The 17,612-nt window shown below is 40.9% G+C and overlaps 1 protein-coding gene and 1 pseudogene across 4 annotated transcripts; one reads left to right on the top strand and one right to left on the bottom strand.

Annotated features, from left to right (window-relative positions):
• Positions 1 to 229: 229 nt before the first annotated feature.
• On the top strand, positions 230 to 12,731 carry LOC139296151 (phosphoribosyl pyrophosphate synthase-associated protein 1-like). 4 transcript variants are annotated; one of them, XM_070918479.1, is made up of 11 exons: positions 230 to 898; positions 3,777 to 3,829; positions 4,075 to 4,141; positions 5,077 to 5,249; positions 5,899 to 6,014; positions 6,216 to 6,271; positions 7,078 to 7,223; positions 8,458 to 8,499; positions 10,531 to 10,601; positions 11,074 to 11,220; positions 12,218 to 12,731. In XM_070918479.1, exons 1-11 carry the CDS (start codon positions 741 to 743, stop codon positions 12,374 to 12,376), a joined length of 1,188 nt encoding a protein of 395 aa, XP_070774580.1. In that variant the 5' UTR covers positions 230 to 740; the 3' UTR covers positions 12,377 to 12,731. The 4 variants fall into 4 exon arrangements, with proteins under 4 accessions (XP_070774580.1, XP_070774589.1, XP_070774606.1 ...); XM_070918488.1 differs by lacking the exon at positions 8,458 to 8,499; XM_070918505.1 differs by lacking the exons at positions 8,458 to 8,499; positions 11,074 to 11,220.
• Positions 12,732 to 16,206: 3,475 nt separating this feature from the next.
• On the bottom strand, positions 16,207 to 16,950 carry LOC139301795 (GTP-binding protein Rhes pseudogene; annotated as a pseudogene).
• Between the last annotated feature and the right edge of the window lie 662 nt (positions 16,951 to 17,612).

Below are 17,612 nucleotides of genomic sequence, written 5' to 3'. Positions count from 1 at the left end.
CTATTTTTTAGGGCCCACAGTAAGAAAAACATTCCCACTACCGCATTTTGTGATAGTTGCACTTTAATTGTAGGTCATACAAATCCCACGCAGTGATTGGTCAAAATAATATTTTACGCGCCCTCTGTTGTTTCGATCTAGTCTGCGATTGGTTCTCTTCAACGTCACTCCATCTTCTCATCCACCCAATGAACCTGTGCTCGTGGCGTCTCTTCCCCTGCTACGAACGCATTGCTACAAAGTTTACAGTTGCCACATTTGAATGCTGCCGGCGGAGTTTTGAATTTTGTTGCGCTGCTGCAGCGCCCGAGAAGTTCTTGTTACATTTCAGTTCGCCTTCATGGTGACATAAACCGGTGTGTGTGTGTGTTGTGGAGACGAGAACAGACTCAAGTGACCCGCATGGAAACACAGCTTAGCTTTCCATCTGCTGTCGATTTATTGGTGGACCGGGGCTTTTTGTGGTGCTGGTCGGTGAAGGCGGTGGTTGACTCTCTATCACCTGCAGGAGTGTCGCTCCCACGTTATATGTGGAGAATGTGCTCTTTGTTGTTTTAGATTATGTACAGTGCTGCGTCACACTGAGTTTTTGTGTTTTCGTACTTGAAGATGCGTGTGCATGGTGGACGTGCAAACCAACCAGAGCTTATATTGTAGTGTGGAAACTGCCCCTAAGGTTATAACGGACGGGGGTTTGGGCGAAAACGTAAAACCAAACACCACGTTGACTCCAAGGAAACATGCCTATAAGGCGTTTTGGGGGTCACAGGTCTCTGGTCGCTCACTCTCCAAAGCTGTCGTATGGTTACAAGAAAATGAATGTTTCAAGAAGCGGCTACCGTGTGTTTTCTGCCAACTCCACCACCGCCTGCTCCGAGCTGGCCAAGAAGATCACAGAGTAAGTGAGGTTTGACTATTAATGCTATACCACGTATAATTTCGAGAGTTGGCCTGTCTTTGTTACCTGCCATGTCCATGACAGTAAAGGCTACACCAGGGAGTCAAAGCCGTAGGTGAGCTGAGGCGAGGGGGTGTGTAGGCCACTGTTGTGAATTTTAATGCAGTTCAGTTAAGCTACATCATCATTGGGTCACTCATGACGGTAACATCACATGTTGTCCATAAGATGTATTTATTTGTATTTACTTGTGTATTTGTAAGTTTAATGTTAAACATTAAAGTTGCAAAAGTCTGAATTACCAGAAACAACAGAAGACTAAACATTTACTTAAGCACTGTAAGAAAACTTGTTCCCATATAAGTGCTTGTGTATGTGATCCTACATCTGTATTATTTGTCCGATCTTACATTTCACCTGACTTTTAGCTTGTCACTTGCACCTCCAACTTGTATACCCTTATAAACATGACTTAGCATCAATACTTCATTGGTGATCAACTTGTGGGCACAATCTTCTTTGGTTTGACTGAGTATTGTTTTGCTAGTATTGTCTTAAATATTGTATATTTCCCATGTAGTCTTGTATAGGTGTCACTTCTTTCTATCAAACCAGCTATGAAACCACCTTTAGGAGTTAGTGTCCCTTGATGGTCTAACTGAAATTTCAGTGGCTTTTCCAACCTGACAATAATCATAGTTTACGTATTTCTTGGCATGAAAGTTATCTAACTGTAACACATTGAATGTTGGCGCAAAATACTGGCAAAAACAAAAGAAACTTTAAAAATCCTTCAGCCCTTAAAGAATTGTTTTGATTGAACCCTTCTTATAGCATTATAAGTTTCCTTTGATTAAGTCTGTAAAGCTTAATCATCATTTCCCTTAAAAGTATAATTGCAGATTAACAACACGCTATGCACAGCGGTACAAAAATGAAAGATTTGTTTTATTAGATTATGACTAATGTGGGTCTTTGTCTCGGTGTGGGACATTTAAAGGAGCTGTCAGTGAGAATCTTGGTGATGAAAGGAGTGTACTGTGCAGACACTGCCCTGTCAAGGGAGTAAACAGGGCACATATACTGTACACTGGATGTTACTGTAGCAGCCAGGCTTTATTTAATAGACAATAAGTCATGGAGCTTTTAAATGGGTAGTGGCTCACTAAGCAAAACCAGTGAAACCAGATGAGATACAATGAATGATAAAAATAAGAATAATAGGAAGTATCTGTTTTTAATCCTTTTATGAATAGTGACCCTGATCTCTGCAAACATCTTTTCTTGTTGATGGCCCTCTGAATTCAGGGAGCAGCCAGCTTTTTCCCGGCCCTGCAGACTTGTCCGACAGCCAAGCAGAAGTTGCATTGCTCACACATTGAAAAAACAGCTCATCTCTCTCAGTTTTCTCTGTTTGGCAACATTGCAGAACATTTTTTCAGGAGATTATGTTGCCATTCTGGAGCCAAGTAGAGATTTCTTGTGGAGCAAAGGTTAAATAACAACACAAGCACACAGAAAATATTAATGAAAGCTTTATTGAATATGTTCAGGTGCACGTGGTGACTGGCCTGTGTGTAAATACCCCTGGAACTGAAGTCATCCTTTTATAACCATGTAATTCTTCACTGAATGTGACTAATAGAAAGCAGTTTATAAGGCTGCAAACTGGCTCTTATTTGCCTTGTTAGGCAAATAGACATACAGGACAGAAATAATACGTAAAGCACATGTCCCTTATTCTTTGATCTTTTGTTTTAATCGTCTACTTAAAGATACCGTAGTCATAATAGATGATGGCATTATATCAAATATTTGAACAAGGTCGAGGGATGTAAACAGGGCGAGGCTACAGAGGCAGCGAGGCCTGTCTTGCCCAGCAGGATCCCTGCTGACTGTAGTGGCGGAGCCAGTTGGCACTGTTATGTGACGATTCAGTTTTAAGATTAACAGCATAATTTTCTGCCCAAGGCACAGCTGTATTCATAATGCCTGGACTTGTTCACAGTTTTACTTGATGCAACAAGACTGTTCTGCACTAAATGTCCATATCAGTATCAACTTAGTTCATGTTTGTGCCAAGTGTTTTCTGTGGATGCTTTCATTTTTGTTTTTACAATTTACAATCTTATCGCAGTTCACATCACAGATCACAGTTGCTCTACTCAACAAAACATTTGTAGGCTTCCTTTGTGGCTGTCACATTTTTTTCCCCTCCCTTTCAACTCCTACGAATACATTTCTCACTTCATTTCACTGCTTTTTATAGTCTAGTGTGAGGATGCATTTGAGAAGTTGTAGCATATAAATAGATTTGCATGTCATAGATTGCACAGTTTGCAAAGTTGTAATGATATTATTATTCTAATTATTTTTATTATTGGCCAGTCTGCCAATTATTTTTTCCATTCATCTATTTATTGTTTGGTCTATTAAATGTCCAAGAAATCCCCATCGGTCTTGTTTTGTCTAAAAGTCCAAAACCCAAGTGACTATTATATAAAACCTAGAGAAGCAGCAGATCCTCACATTTGAGAAGCTGGAACCAAAGAATGTTTGGTTCTTTTTCTGGACACATGCTTGCAGATGATTATTCTGTCAATTAACTAACAAATGAATTGACTCATCTGCAATGACTTTAATAAATGGTTGATGATCCAAATTGTTTTCTTCCTCACTATCAACGAGTCCTTTTAGACCTTTTTTAGTTCAGTTGTCCCGTCCCTCCTCTCCGACTGAAAACCAGACAGGCTGGTGGTCACAGACGCACACTGTAGTCTAATACGTGCTAGAACATTTACACATTTCAATTAATGGGACACATAAAGGTGTGCGTTTGTGTATTTAACACTCTGTGTCCTGTATGTTTTTTTTCTAGACGCCTGGGTGTGGAGTTGGGCAAGTCAGTGGTTTGTCAAGAGTCAAATACAGGTAAGGCTGATAAATAAAACCAACTAAAAATTTACGAAATAGCCAGTGAAGTCGTCAGCACTTCCAAAAAAGTATGTAACACTTTTAATGTTCCACAGCAGCAGCACTTTTCAGCCCAAAAGGCTGATGAATATCCTCAAATCCCTCATTACCACAATGAATGACTTAGATTAATGAGCTGTGGTTTGGTGTCGTCTCACTTGACTCTGCACCATAATGATTGTGGTTTTTTTGTTTGTTTTCAGAGACTAGAGTGGATGTGAAAGAGTCTGTCCGTGGACAAGACATCTTTATCATTCAGACCATTCCCAGGTGAGACGGAAGCATGACGCCTTTAATGTTTTATATTAACAAAGAATTATATCACTATGTGTGGTGTAATGAACCCTCAGAGTGTCACCCAACTCTTCAACTCTACTGAACTTGACAGCCCATAAATTTAATGTTTGGCAAGGAAACTTTAACCAGTCGAGTCTTCTATTTGTCCTCGTTAATCAATTATTTGCTATGACGAAGAGGCATGCGTTGAAAGATAACCAGAGGTCACAGTAGGAGACGTCACACTTTTTGAGCTTCCTGTATTGAGTGTGTGCAGATCCAGCAGGCCGCTGACCTGCCTGTGTGGGATCTCTGGTTTCAACAAGCTGTCAAGGTTGAAATGGCTACAAACAGTGTACTGTTACACCAACAGTTCTTCACCTTTCTAAAGTAGTGAAACTGTCCTAGTCATCAAAATGTCACAGCCAGTGGGGATATTGATTTAAAAAATGTCCTTGTGAGCAAATCCTTTCTTACTTGCAAGTGTTTTTCCTGAACATAACGTCATATTTACGTCATGTTTGGTTGTGCAGTTAGCTATGTGTTTCATTTGTTGCAACCTGATCAGATTTCAATAGCCAGTAACTTTCGAGGGTTATTTTTGGCTTGGGGCTTAGACGAAAAGCCGGTTAAGGTGGAGTCCAATAACAATAAAAGGCCATGTCCAAATAGTGGGAATACAAAAAAAGCTTTGTGTTTGCCAGGCATTGTTTTATTTTTTATTATCTACAGTGGTTTATGAGATGATGATCTTGTAAACAAACATTAAACTGCTGACTCATCAATCCCCACCAACATATCCGTCTGTGCCTGTTTGGATCGTCTTTGTGGACGACCACAGGCTCAGACCAATTGCGTACCAGCGCAATGCTCTTGCGGGTCGTGATATCTAATTCTGTCTCTCTCGATTTGAATGTGTTGTTTCTCAGAGATGTCAACACGGCCATCATGGAGCTGCTCGTCATGGCTTATGCCCTGAAGACGTCCTGTGCCAAGAACATCATCGGCGTCATTCCCTACTTTCCTTACAGCAAGCAGTGCAAGATGAGGAAGAGAGGATCCATTGTCTGCAAGCTGCTGGCATCCATGTTAGCTAGAGCTGGTATGGACTGTGTGTTGTGATTTCCTGTGTCATTATTGTTATGTTATTTATACCCACTGAATGAAAGCACAGATTAAAGTCAGAAAAACAGACAAACAGACTAATATAACAAGCATCCTGTCCTGTTAAGGCAGGGACTCGCATTACGACAGAGCCACTTGTGAATATGTTTTGGGTGTGACGAAACAATCTTTCTGTGTGGTTTGTTCAGGCTTTCAGCTTGTCTTCAGGTCCCAAGCTTTAGCTGCATATAACAGGGTTACAATCAGCCACTTAGAGCTGTGTACAAATTACACAGTGTGCTGTGCTTACACAAAGTCCTGCTGAATAATTTATGTGTTAGGCACAGGCTAGGGGATGCATTAAATTGTGCATCACATTAGTTATAACATTTTTCATACCTCTAATTTCTTGCTTTTATTCTGAATACCAGATGTATATTGCAGATGTCTTACTTCAGAATTTCCCAAAACATTTCGCTCAATTTAGCAATCTGTTGTTTATTAATCTGTTTGTACAGTTTATGGATCCGTTTGCACACATTTCCATGCCAATATGTTTCTTTCTGCCTGTAATTCTGTGCTTCAAACACTGCAGAAACGTGTTCTGAAGCCATACCAACTCCATGCGTGTGTCTTTGGTGTTGCAGGGCTAACTCACATCATCACCATGGACCTCCACCAGAAAGAAATCCAGGGCTTTTTCAGCTTCCCTGTTGACAACCTGAGAGCTTCCCCCTTCCTCATCCAGTACATTCAGGAGGAGGTGAGGCTACATAACACTGGTCGCTGGACAATGTTGTACCTCTTTGTCAAACAGGCACAGCACCCAACAATAATGGTGTTACACTCTACATCAAAGAATGACTTCTGTAACTAATGTATAGTTAAATAATCTTTATTTGTATCCAATATCAAAGGTCAGTTTTATAGTCCAGCTCCAAAAAGAATATTTCTCTTTCCTCAGATCCCAGACTACAGGAATGCCATCATCGTTGCAAAGACCCCTTCAGCTGCCAAGAGGTAACAAGAAAGCCTGGCACACTCAGAACTTGCAATTCCTCAATGCTTTGTCTACATCGAACACGTAATGCATGTGGACCTTTTGCGGAGCTGATGTGCCGGGGAATGTATCTTTTTCCTGGCTACACCTGCTGCGCGTGTACAGCGTAGTGTTGTGTGAGTCACAGGCAAAACAAGACGGTGAGCTTTCCTTTTGGGATTGTGTTTTCAGTTTGTGGACCCAGCACAGCGCTGTGAAATTTAACATCTACAGACTACAGTAGTACATGTAGGCTAAGGGATAAAGTTACTAAGCAACTGCCAGTTGGTACAGGCAAAATAAATGCAGACAGGGTGATCAGTATAATTAGCCGGCTACTTATAATATAGACACTTTATAACTCAGTTCTGTGTAAAAGGGCCGAGCACACCTTGCCTAAAAGCATCGAAATGGAAGACTGACCTATTTTTACATTTGTAGAGCGGATCTTGATGGCGTACGCACCACTTATGCGCTGCTCTCACACCTGGTGTAGCCAGTTTCATTGATTATAGTGGAAACGTAGCAGCCTCCTCGACCAGGCTGTATGCGTTACGTGTTCTGTTTTTTACACGAAGGCATCACGTCTCCTTTTGTCACAGTGGTCAGTTTCTTTCTTTAGTGTTGATTAATTATTATGCTTTTTAGGTGTCTTTGTAGGTTCAAAGCTTCTGTGCAAACGTCTTTCTTTCTTTCTGCTCTTTTTTTGGCCTACGTATTTGTTTTTTTTGAGTTGTGTTTGTCAGTTTCTTTGACTCTTATGTGTCTGCGTGTCCGTCTGTCTCAGAGCTCAGTCCTACGCCGAGAGGCTGCGACTTGGGCTGGCAGTGATGCACGGGGAAGCCCATCATTCAGAGTCTGACATGGCTGATGGTCGACACTCGCCCCCCTTGTCCCGCACCACCGCAGGACACACCGGCCTGGAGCTGCCATGTAAGACACACAACGCAGCTACATGCCTGCTCACAAGTTTCTCTATCTCTACTCTTCGTTTCCTCTTTTTCTGTAACCTCCCGACAGTCATTTACAGATATTTGTTACAGTATTATTGAAATCAAATCAGATTTATGACTGATTCTGTGTTCCATTACTGGTTGTATGAATACAAAGTCGCCTTTTGTGTTTATGTTGACTCAGAAACAGTTTCTCCCTGAAGAATGTTTTGTCCAGGTCGTGCATGTAAGATGAAAACCATACACACATCTACATCTAACGACTGTTAACGTATGAATACCAAAAGAGTTGTGTAAAATGTCATTATGTGTAAGCGTGTTAAGCTAGGCACCAAGACAGCCGTAGACTGGAATGTATTATCTGCAGGTATTTTGTAGATTTTTAAAGGATTTAAAAGGATGGAGTGTTTCCACTGCAGACAGGAGATTTTTCCTTTGAAACTGTTCCTACTAGCCAGTTCAGCTCTTTTGTTGGAAGCTACATTTCCAAAGGGGAAATAAGAGCGCTTGAGTTTCGAGCTGTGTGAAGAATGAATGCCATGGTACATTGACATGTGCTGCTTGTGTGTCTCTAGCCACACAGAAATCCAAATACCTCTGAGTAAGGACCAGGGCCGACCTTTGCTCACAGTTTCAGTCTTTCCTCAAAGCTGCCTAAAATGGGCAGCTTAAGACAAGAGTAATGACCACGCTGACCCTGCAGTAACACACACACACACACACACAGTTTTCTCAGCATGTTTCAGCCCTGCTGCAGGCATTGCTGTAGCCAGCTGTGAAATACTGACTGATATTGTCTCCTCTTTTATTTTTTTTCCTCAACACGATTTATTTCCCTCCTCTTCTCATCTTGTCCCGTCTGCTCACTTTTCAGCGGAATTTACCATCCTCCTCCTTCTCCCCCCGGACTTGGAAATGTGTTTTATGTCAGCCGTCTCTTGTCTCCAGCAGGAGCTGAATCACACTCATCCAGGCTCTCACTCTCACTCTCTTTTTCTCTCTCTGCCTTTACACATGCATTGATTACGTGAAATGTCAATTCATGGTACAGAAAGGCTTCTTACCGCTGAACACAGCCGCTCTGGGATTTAGAAGCTCCTCCTCAGAAACATGATGGAAGAGATTGAATATCACCCAGTGCTCTGTAATGTTTTGTCAGTTTGTTGTATGTCTAATTGTGCATTAATATTTTCTGTACCATCCTATCTACACAGGCAGCAGACATCATGTCCCATTCCCTGGGATAGAGCTCCCAAGTATGATCGTAACGCTTGAATCCGTTTGTGCTTGACTGCATGGAGTGACAGAACGAGTCACTGAGGGCTTCCACTTCATTTCACATCAGGACATTCAAGAATTAAAGTGACAATTATCATATAATAGGTGTTAATTATATCCCTATGCCATCCTGGGGAAAAAGCAAACAATAAAAACCTTGCTAACGGTAACATAAACTCCCATAGACACTTGTGTGATAACGTTTAGGCAGCAATGATGAATTGGGCAGTGAAAACGTAATTATTTGTCACTCACCTATAATATTATATCGCTTCATCATTACATTTTAAACTGCTGTTTATGAAACCAGTTGGTGCAGCAAAAGGAGATCTGTTGCCCGACACCACGTAGAATCTAAATAATAATGACATTATTTATCCCCTTGAAATACTGTTTAGATCTCTGCATGTCTCACACCAAAGCAGCAAAACTGTCAGCCCATTTTATTTCTGGCCTCTTCCTGCAGCTAAATCAAAGCTGACTTGAATATTGATTCCATCCTTATTGATGTTAAGTATTTCACACCCCACTGAGGTTATAAAGGAATTTAGGACATGCATTACTTTTTCCAGCTGTGTTCTCTTTGCCAACAACAGAAATACGAGCAGTATGTTCACATTTTTATCAATTGCCCTCTTCATGTGAAGTTGCATCTGTGTCAAACAGGACAAAGAAATTCAAATTAATGAGGAAATTAAACGCATGTCTGGAACATGTCAGACCCAAGTTTGTCCACCCTACATGATATGGGGATATGGTCCGTTTATGTTTTCCTTTTGGCAAGCACGCTTGGATCACAAGATAATTGTTGGAAGCCCTCAGTGTCACATCCTGTCCGTTGAGATAAATTTGTTTTTTTCTTAACTCAGGAATTATTACCAAAGAGAGAAACTGTGACATGAATGATGACTTATGTTGTCTTAGTCGTCACAGATGTGAAATCTTCAGGCTGCTAAATATTAAAATACAAAGGTGAAAAAAGCCTTAAGACCCAGAAGAGACATGAACCAGTATGTAATTGAATAAAATTATTTATATTGACTCTGGTTAATTGACAAATTAACATCCCTCCTGCCAGATTTAGGTAATGAAATTACTTGACACACTATTGATTATGAACTAGAGGTTGTAGTTCATTAATTACTTAGCATGGACATAATGATAACAAGTAATAATTTCCTTGCTTGACATTCATGATATTTTTTTTTTAAATTTTGCTTTTTGCTTGATAGTTTTGAGTTGTGGGATCAGCAACTGCTTCATTTTCTTTAGTTTCAAAAACCATTTTTTCTTAATAATTCTAGTTTCTTGGCTTCCTTTCCAAACCAAGAAATCGTAACCGCTCAGAAGTGTTTGAATTTTTGTTTTTGCACAGAGGGTCTTACGGGATGGTCTTGTGATGGATTTGGGAACTGACCTCTGACCGTGCCTTGCTGTTGTTTGGAAGAATGTCTTTGGCAGTCAGGGCCTCAGTGTGTGTGTGTGTGGGGGGGGGTCTACAAGTCAGATGTGGTGGGTTCTAGACCTGGATCGATTATTTCTTAAAATCTCTTCAAGTGCTTTAAACATTTTAAGCTCCAACATGTTGTAATCTGTTAAAAAAATAGTGTTTGATTAGATTACAACTAATGATCAATCCTGGTCTGTGGCTCCTAAAAGAGGCTCAGTTCTACACCCACTTGTCCCTCTACCACAACACCAAAAACAGTCGCATGCAATCGCACCATGTAAACCCATCTTAAGTCTTGGTTTGGATTTAGCAGCAGCACAAATGTGTCCCATAGAGGGTCTTTAAAGGCCTGCAGTTATTGGATTGGTGCTGTGGTAGCTGGGAGCTTGTTGGGGTGTAGAGCTTTCTTGCATGATGTTTGCAGGTTTTTAACCAAATCCCTTCTCACCAAATCTGCCTTAACTTTACCTCACTTCAAGAATCTGTTCCTGATTGGGGTTACAGGATAGACCTCAACTTTTTTCCTGGAAAGTAATGTTCCTTCATCTGTGTCTTTCAGTAATGATGGCAAAGGAGAAGCCCCCCATCACTGTTGTTGGAGATGTAGGAGGCAGAATCGCCATCATTGTTGTAAGACCTCAAGCTTTTATGCAGTTTACTTTTACTCAGAATAATTTAGCAATTTATTCCTCATATTGGGACATAGGATCTCTAAAACATCTGTATTGAAAAGAGCCAGTGTGAGGAATGGCTTTTAATTTTTGGGTAAAGCTATGTCATAATGTAAGAGTGAGGTTTTCGCGTCATTGTTATGTTATATGATGCTTTTCCATGTGGCATTTCTTAGTAGTTATACTGGTTTTGTGGGGTTCAGTGAGTTCATTGCTGATGTTTTGTACTTTTTATGTTGATGATTCATGTTAGTCATGCCACCTCAAGTCATAGATAGTAAAAACAATGTCCGATGCTCAGTATTGTTGACCCAAAAAATAGAAACCGGAATGTTGGCATTCAGTTTTCCAGCAATCCAAATATATGCATTTTTCTTTTTTCTTTTTTTCCTCTCCCCGTGTGATTCCTAACCCTGTGGTCACTTTCTCAGGATGACATCATAGATGACGTGGAGGACTTTGTTGCAGCAGCAGAAATCCTGAAGGAGAGAGGAGCCTACAAGATTTACATCATGGCCACACACGGCCTGCTGTCTGCAGATGCACCAAGACTGATAGAGGAGTCTGCTATTGATGAGGTAAAACGTGTGTGGATGGCAAAAATGATTGGTGTCAATGTTAACTTTCAAAAGTGCATCAAAATGTATGTCAAATGTGTCAAAATTAGGACACAGTTGACTTATGACTACTTTCAGTTAACTGATTTAATTAATTCAATTTGTAAAAATACTATGAGCAGAAGCTTCAATGTAAACAATCTCATCCCAGTACAAATACATACTGTAGATCAGATTACCTTCTTCCTCAGAAAATGCAAAACATAATTAATCACATTTGACTTTTTGGCTTATACTGAGAATGGGGTGTATCCCTCCATATTTATTTATGCTCAATTTGTAAGACTCTTTATGCATCTTTATCCTTCATGGTTATCTAGTGCATTGACTAATGTCTCAGTGAGGTGTGAAGCGTGAGAAAGCGTTTAAGACAACATCACTCATAACACAAATGACACATGTTAGTAGCATTTATTTCTGATGATAGACCGACTTGAACTTAAACAGTGTGATATCCTGTTTACTTACACCTTTACTTTAGTCGGTGTTGATTTGTTATAAACCTTGTCACCTTCTCTGCATTCAGCCTCTCTGCAACTGTATTAGTAAGAAACTGTGTGAGGAATGGCTTTAATTATTGGGGAATCCTACGTCACGAGAGTGAGGTTTTGACATTAAATAAATAATTACGCTAACTTAGTTGGGGGTTTGTTTATATGCAGAGTTGTGTGGTAATAAAATTTCGTGGTGGCATTTCTCATTCATCGATTTAATCCCAGGGTACGTACCACCTCACCCAGCTCCACCAATCAAATGGTCTTGTTTACAGAACATTACAGTTATAGATTCGTAAAGTTGTAGAGAGCCAATTTCAGGGGAAGCACCATAGTTGGTCTCATAATTTGCCAGTTTTAGCTTGAGAAGAATTTAAGGTGGAAGCCTAGACTCAGGGCATCAAAGTCCTTATAGCCATTGAGGCTGAAACAGATGCACTAAGGCTGTTGTGTTGCGCCTCCAGGTGGTGGTGACCAACACTGTGCCCCATGAGGTGCAGAAGCTGCAGTGTCCAAAGATCAAAACCGTGGATGTCAGCATGATCCTGGCTGAGGCCATCCGGCGCATCCACAACGGAGAGTCCATGGCCTATCTGTTCCGCAACATCGCTGTGGACGACTGAGGCAACACACACACATACATTTACATTCCTGCACAAACAAAGTAAACATTACCAAGCACACACACCACAGATGACCAAGAATCTCCAAGTCTCTGCTTTAACCTGTTGTTCCTGTTTGTTTTGCTGATAAACATGTGGACAGAAATTGGCTTAATTTACTGTATATTACTTAAGCAACTTGAACTGTGCTTTATTCCTCTGTTGTGTTACATAGCGGGACTGTACAAACAACAAACTGTTGCACTTCGCTGATATATGCTTCCTACCATCTGACAACATGAATAGCATAACATAATGTGTCATGTGCAGGCTCTCGGTTGCTGCAGAATTTGGCAAATAAAACCGTTCTTCTTGAGTGAGTAAAGTTCTGTCATTTTTTTGATTTAAAGTGACAAATGTTTGGATATACTCGAATAACTGGATGAATGTAGCACAGTACCACAGCTGCCATTAGTAAGTACACATAAGGTTTGCATTTTAAGTGTGAAGAAATTTCTGGAACTGCCAAAAATGTAAAGTGGCTTCGCACCTCAACCTAAACTTTCAGTAACGGTTTCGGTCAAGCTGCCTGCTTTGTGAAGCATGGAAAAGCATGAAATGTCAAACTGCAGTGTTCAGCTACAGTTAGATGAAAGGGCTCATCATAAAGCTTGTGCCAAAGAGCTCTGCATTGCAACAGGTGTGTGGTCATTTTATGGTTCCAGTATATTATACAGTACAGCACTTATCAGGAAATACAGCACAGCGTAGGAAAAAGATTTGGTGTAATGTAGGCAGAGTGCTGGGATTTGATTATTTCATTGTGCCTTGATTTTTGTATTTGTTTTTTTGATAAATCTTACTACACGTGTAACACATCTAACACAAGATAAATTAACCTTTTTATAAGTAGATGGTATATAAAATTTCAGCTTTGATACACAAAATGGGAGCAGTTATGATTTAGTATGTACTGCAGAGCTGAGGCTGAGTATATAACCATGGTAATTAGCCATGGTTATATACTTATTATCATTAATGTGAATTCATGATTTGAATAGGTGACTAATTCACAAATATATTTCATAAATTGACACATGACCCATAAAGGCTCAGTCAGAGTAAATACATGTGACACATTCTACAGTTATTTTTACTCTTCTGCAGCGGAAGAAAAAAAAACCTTCATTGTAGTGATCTAAATAGACCTAAATACTACTTACTTTTTATGCAGGCAATACACACTGTCTACAGTTAACATTTCATTACACTCTGATATTCTTCCTGTGTTCTGTCCAAGACCCTGAACTTGTTCTAAACGCCTCAGAGTCGCTTTAATCTGCTGAGGAGCTTTGACCAAGTCCAGGGGCAAAGACATCTGAGAAAATGAGTCATAACCGTATGAATGGCCTTCCTCCCTGCAGCCGAAATCTGACCACTGAATGCTAATGAAAGTAACCCTTAAATAAAGGTAGTGTACGTAAAAATGACTCATCCAGAAATTCTCAAATATCCATCTCAGATGTAAACTAAAGTAGAAGTCTGTGTTACGACAGGACAAATCCACACACCTGCATGACTGTGAAGCTGCCAGGCCTCCCTCCCTTCGCAAATGATTGAGATCTGAGTGCGGAAGAATGTTTAAATGTGGACTGAAAGAGGAACTGCCTGCAAACGTTTACCCGGCCACTTCCTCAAATTAAAACAGGAAACTTAGTTCAGTCTAATCTGATGGATTAGGGTGAGAGGGGAAGGGGAGGGGGTAGGGGGCTCGGATCTGAGCACTACAACTGTCTCTGCTCAGCAGGTTGCATTTAGGGGAACCGTGCACAGCTATTTCAGGAACTGCCCAATGATCCAATCTGTCAACCGGTTAAACAGGAGTTTAGTATTCAAATGTAGTGATGCTCAAGGGCATTTCAGATTGTTTTGCTGTGACTGCTGTCCCCTCAAGCCTGGAGCCAGTCAGCAGAGTTTTTCACGGCCTTGTTAATTGGGGCGTCACACTTGCTTTCATCTTGAATTGGAGTCATTTTCCAGAGATGTGAGAAGTGTGTTTGTGATATTTTCCAGGCTGTTTCAGTTGTTTACTGTAAGCTCAAGTGTGTTTTTAAGGTTCACAAAAACAAGCTCCTCATCAACCGTTTGTTTACGAGCTGTCAGTCAATCCAATCGCTCCAGACTGATGATGGAAAATAACATCAGCGTTTCTGATGAAACTTGAGAGGATGGGAACACAATGCCATGAAGTCTGTGTCTGGACACTTGAATATTAATGTTACAGACTAAAGCCTTTAAAACCTGAGATGTGCTCCTTTTGTGAAAACCACTGGACCTGTGCTTGATATGTTGCTTTAATGTTTTAGGTTTGGTGTCTATTGTCATACATTGGAGGTATGTCAATAGACACCGGGGTTGCACATCTACTGAGTTTGTCACTGGTTTCACTGAATGTAATGTGTGTTTTTCATCAACAGATGGAGACAGAGATCTTAAAATACTGTAGGACACCAACAGAAACCAGAACACAGGGAACACTTTTTGTTGGCTCTTGTTGGCTCATTTTGTCAAATTTTAAGACTAAACGGAGCTGTAGTACCAAAAATAATCAAAGCTCCCGATTCTGTAACACCTGCAGTGCATCTCTACTGTTGTACATTTCACAATCACAGTTTTATCTTCCTATTTCTACCTGAAAGGACATCAGAATCTGTGGAGTGGAAACATCTCTTTGCTCTAATAAGCGCGTACTGAAAGTGATAAATTTCAGTTCTGCCGTCTTCAGATAGATTTCCTGACCCCATGAAGAACGCAGCTCTCTGTACTTTAAAAATTCACAATTAACTTTTGGGTGGACTAGGATATTGATCAGCTTCAGAAATATGTACATTTGATCAAATAGTTAAGCAGTCCTGCAATACAGTACTACATACTGTAGCTATAAAATGGTATTTTTGCAACTTGTTCCAGGACCTTGATGTATTTTATCTTTGTTGTGTTTGTTCATTTATTTGTTGTAAAAAGTAATCACTGAAATGTTCATGTCATTTAATGATCGATTTATTGTTTACTTTTAATAACTTACCTCCTTTACATAATTATTCACTTAAAAGTGAACTTGCTTCTCAGCAATTAATACATAATCTATACATCCAGCTCCATTAACATCAACAATTTAACACAACAAATTTCATTTTTTTTTGTGCTTCCATCTTTTATTACACATTTAGATCCACATTCCACTTACATTTGTCAAATAAACAGCAAAAATAATTTGTGAGAATATGCCCAGATAAAAAAAATGTAATTTATAAAAAAGACAACCTAAAAACATAATTTTTAATGGTTATTTAAAAATGAAAAGTGTATTTACAGTTAACATTTAATACATAAGAGTAATGTCACACTTAATAGCAAATTCTAAAATTCTAACTGAATGCAAAAAATTGTAAACATTACGATGTGCTACAAGTTAATTATTTCATTTAAACAATGTACATGAGACATACAACTTTTACACATACCACAACACATATACACACTTCCTCTCCGTAAACAATCTGTGAGCAACAGTTCAAATATCTTGATGTAAGTGAACATTTTAATTTCAAATCCAAAAGCTATACATTGATCTAAACACCAGCAGCATGTCACCAAAGAAGCAGCAACAACATTACGTCAAGTAAACAACTGAGTGATTAATGCAGCTCCCCTCTTCCCACTAGCAGTCTGTTCAAGTTCATTCACCTCTTCGGTTTCTTTTCCTCTCAGTTGTGAACCCTGAAGTGTCTTTGTTGGTCCAGAACCACTTATCTCAGTCAGGCAGCTCTTCGCTGTACAACCCCCACTGACTGAAGTCCAGGCTTTTCTCTCTGTCCAGCAGGACTGAGTCGCACAACGCACCCTCCATCCTCTCATCTCTCGTCCCTTCGTGAAACAAAACAACACTTCACCTCCTCTGTCTCCCATTACGACAGAATGCAGCTGTTGGTCTTGTTCATGGGTGGCCGGAAGTTGGTGTCTTTCGGGAAGGTCTCCCTGCGTCTGCGCAGCGCGGGGCTGAGCCGGCTGGGAAGGTTCGCCTGCTGCAGGAGCTGCTTGAACACCTCCACCACGTTGGCGTTCTCCTTCGCCGAAGCTTCCAGGTAACTGTTGTTCCAGTCCATCTCTACAGTTGACAGCACGTCCTCGTTAGACACCTGACGCTCCTCCTCGCGGTCCACCTTGTTCCCCACCACCACGATTGGTGTGTACTTGTCCTCCTTGATCTCCAGAATCTCATCTCGGAGGCTCTTGACAGCCTCCAGTGACTCCGGGTCGTCCACAGCGTACACCAGCGCGAAGGCGTCGCTGTTTTGGATGGAGAGCTTGCGCATGGCTGGGAAGGAGTAGCTGCCACTCGTGTCCAGGATCTCTACTGTGATCTTGACCCCACCGATGTCGTACTCCTTGCTGTGCAGCTCCTCCACTGTGCGCCGGTGTTTGGGCTCAAATGTGTCTTGGAGGAAGCGCTGGATCAGGGCTGTCTTGCCCACTCCTGCTGCCCCCAGAAACACTAGACGCACCTGGGTCTTCTCCTTCACCTCCAGAGACATGCTGGTCAAAATGAGTGAAGAAAATGTCCCAAAAACTGCCTCAGTTTACTCACTTCCTCTCAGTGGCTACAGCAGCTGCTGTAAAAGTGACACCGTGAATTACTGACACCTGTCACTGACTTTTCTAAACAGTCTCCCCTCCCTAAGTGTCTTGTGAGTCTTCTTCTTGAGCTTCTTTCCTTGCTTGATTCCACCTTCCAGTGTTGTCAAGCTGGCAGTGGCTCTCTGTCAAAGCTCCTCAAAGTTGCTTATTGGATGCTCCTCTGTGTCTGATCCCACTCACTGCCTTTTATGCCTATTTTGGTGAGAGAGCTGCCATGCCCTCCTGCGGTTGCAGCCAATCAGCAGAAGGCAGCCTGTTGAAGTGTAACATCCAGACAACCAATGATGGCAGAGCATGTAAATCAGTGTGCGGGGAGAAAGGAGGCTATATATACAAGCAGAGTGTAGAAAAATTGCTGTTTGAGCAAGGTCCTGATTATAATGTCAGGCGGTCACAGAGTACCTCAGAGGAAAGACATCATCTGCCCATCACTATTAAGCCTCGAGGACAAATATCAGAAGATGTCTTTAAATAAACAGTTCTATTTAGACATTCTTGCTGTGAAGTGTTCAGTACTTACAGAGTCAAATCCAGCTCTTGTAGTTGATTGATTCACCCT

This window comes from Enoplosus armatus, chromosome 2, assembly GCF_043641665.1.
Source record: "Enoplosus armatus isolate fEnoArm2 chromosome 2, fEnoArm2.hap1, whole genome shotgun sequence".
Classification (NCBI taxonomy): domain Eukaryota; kingdom Metazoa; phylum Chordata; class Actinopteri; order Centrarchiformes; family Enoplosidae; genus Enoplosus; species Enoplosus armatus.
Note: the sequence above shows the minus strand (reverse complement) of the source record. Positions and strands in the feature narration are given on the sequence as shown.

Coding starts and splice junctions, on each gene's coding strand:
- LOC139296151 (XM_070918479.1), top strand. CDS start 741: ATGCCTATAAGGCGTTTTGGGGGTCACAGGTCTCTGGTCGCTCACTCT. Junction 5,250..5,898: donor ATCCATGTTAGCTAGAGCTG/GTATGGACTGTG, acceptor TTGGTGTTGCAG/GGCTAACTCACATCATCACC. Junction 8,500..10,530: donor CCCTGGGATAGAGCTCCCAA/GTATGATCGTAA, acceptor TGTGTCTTTCAG/TAATGATGGCAAAGGAGAAG.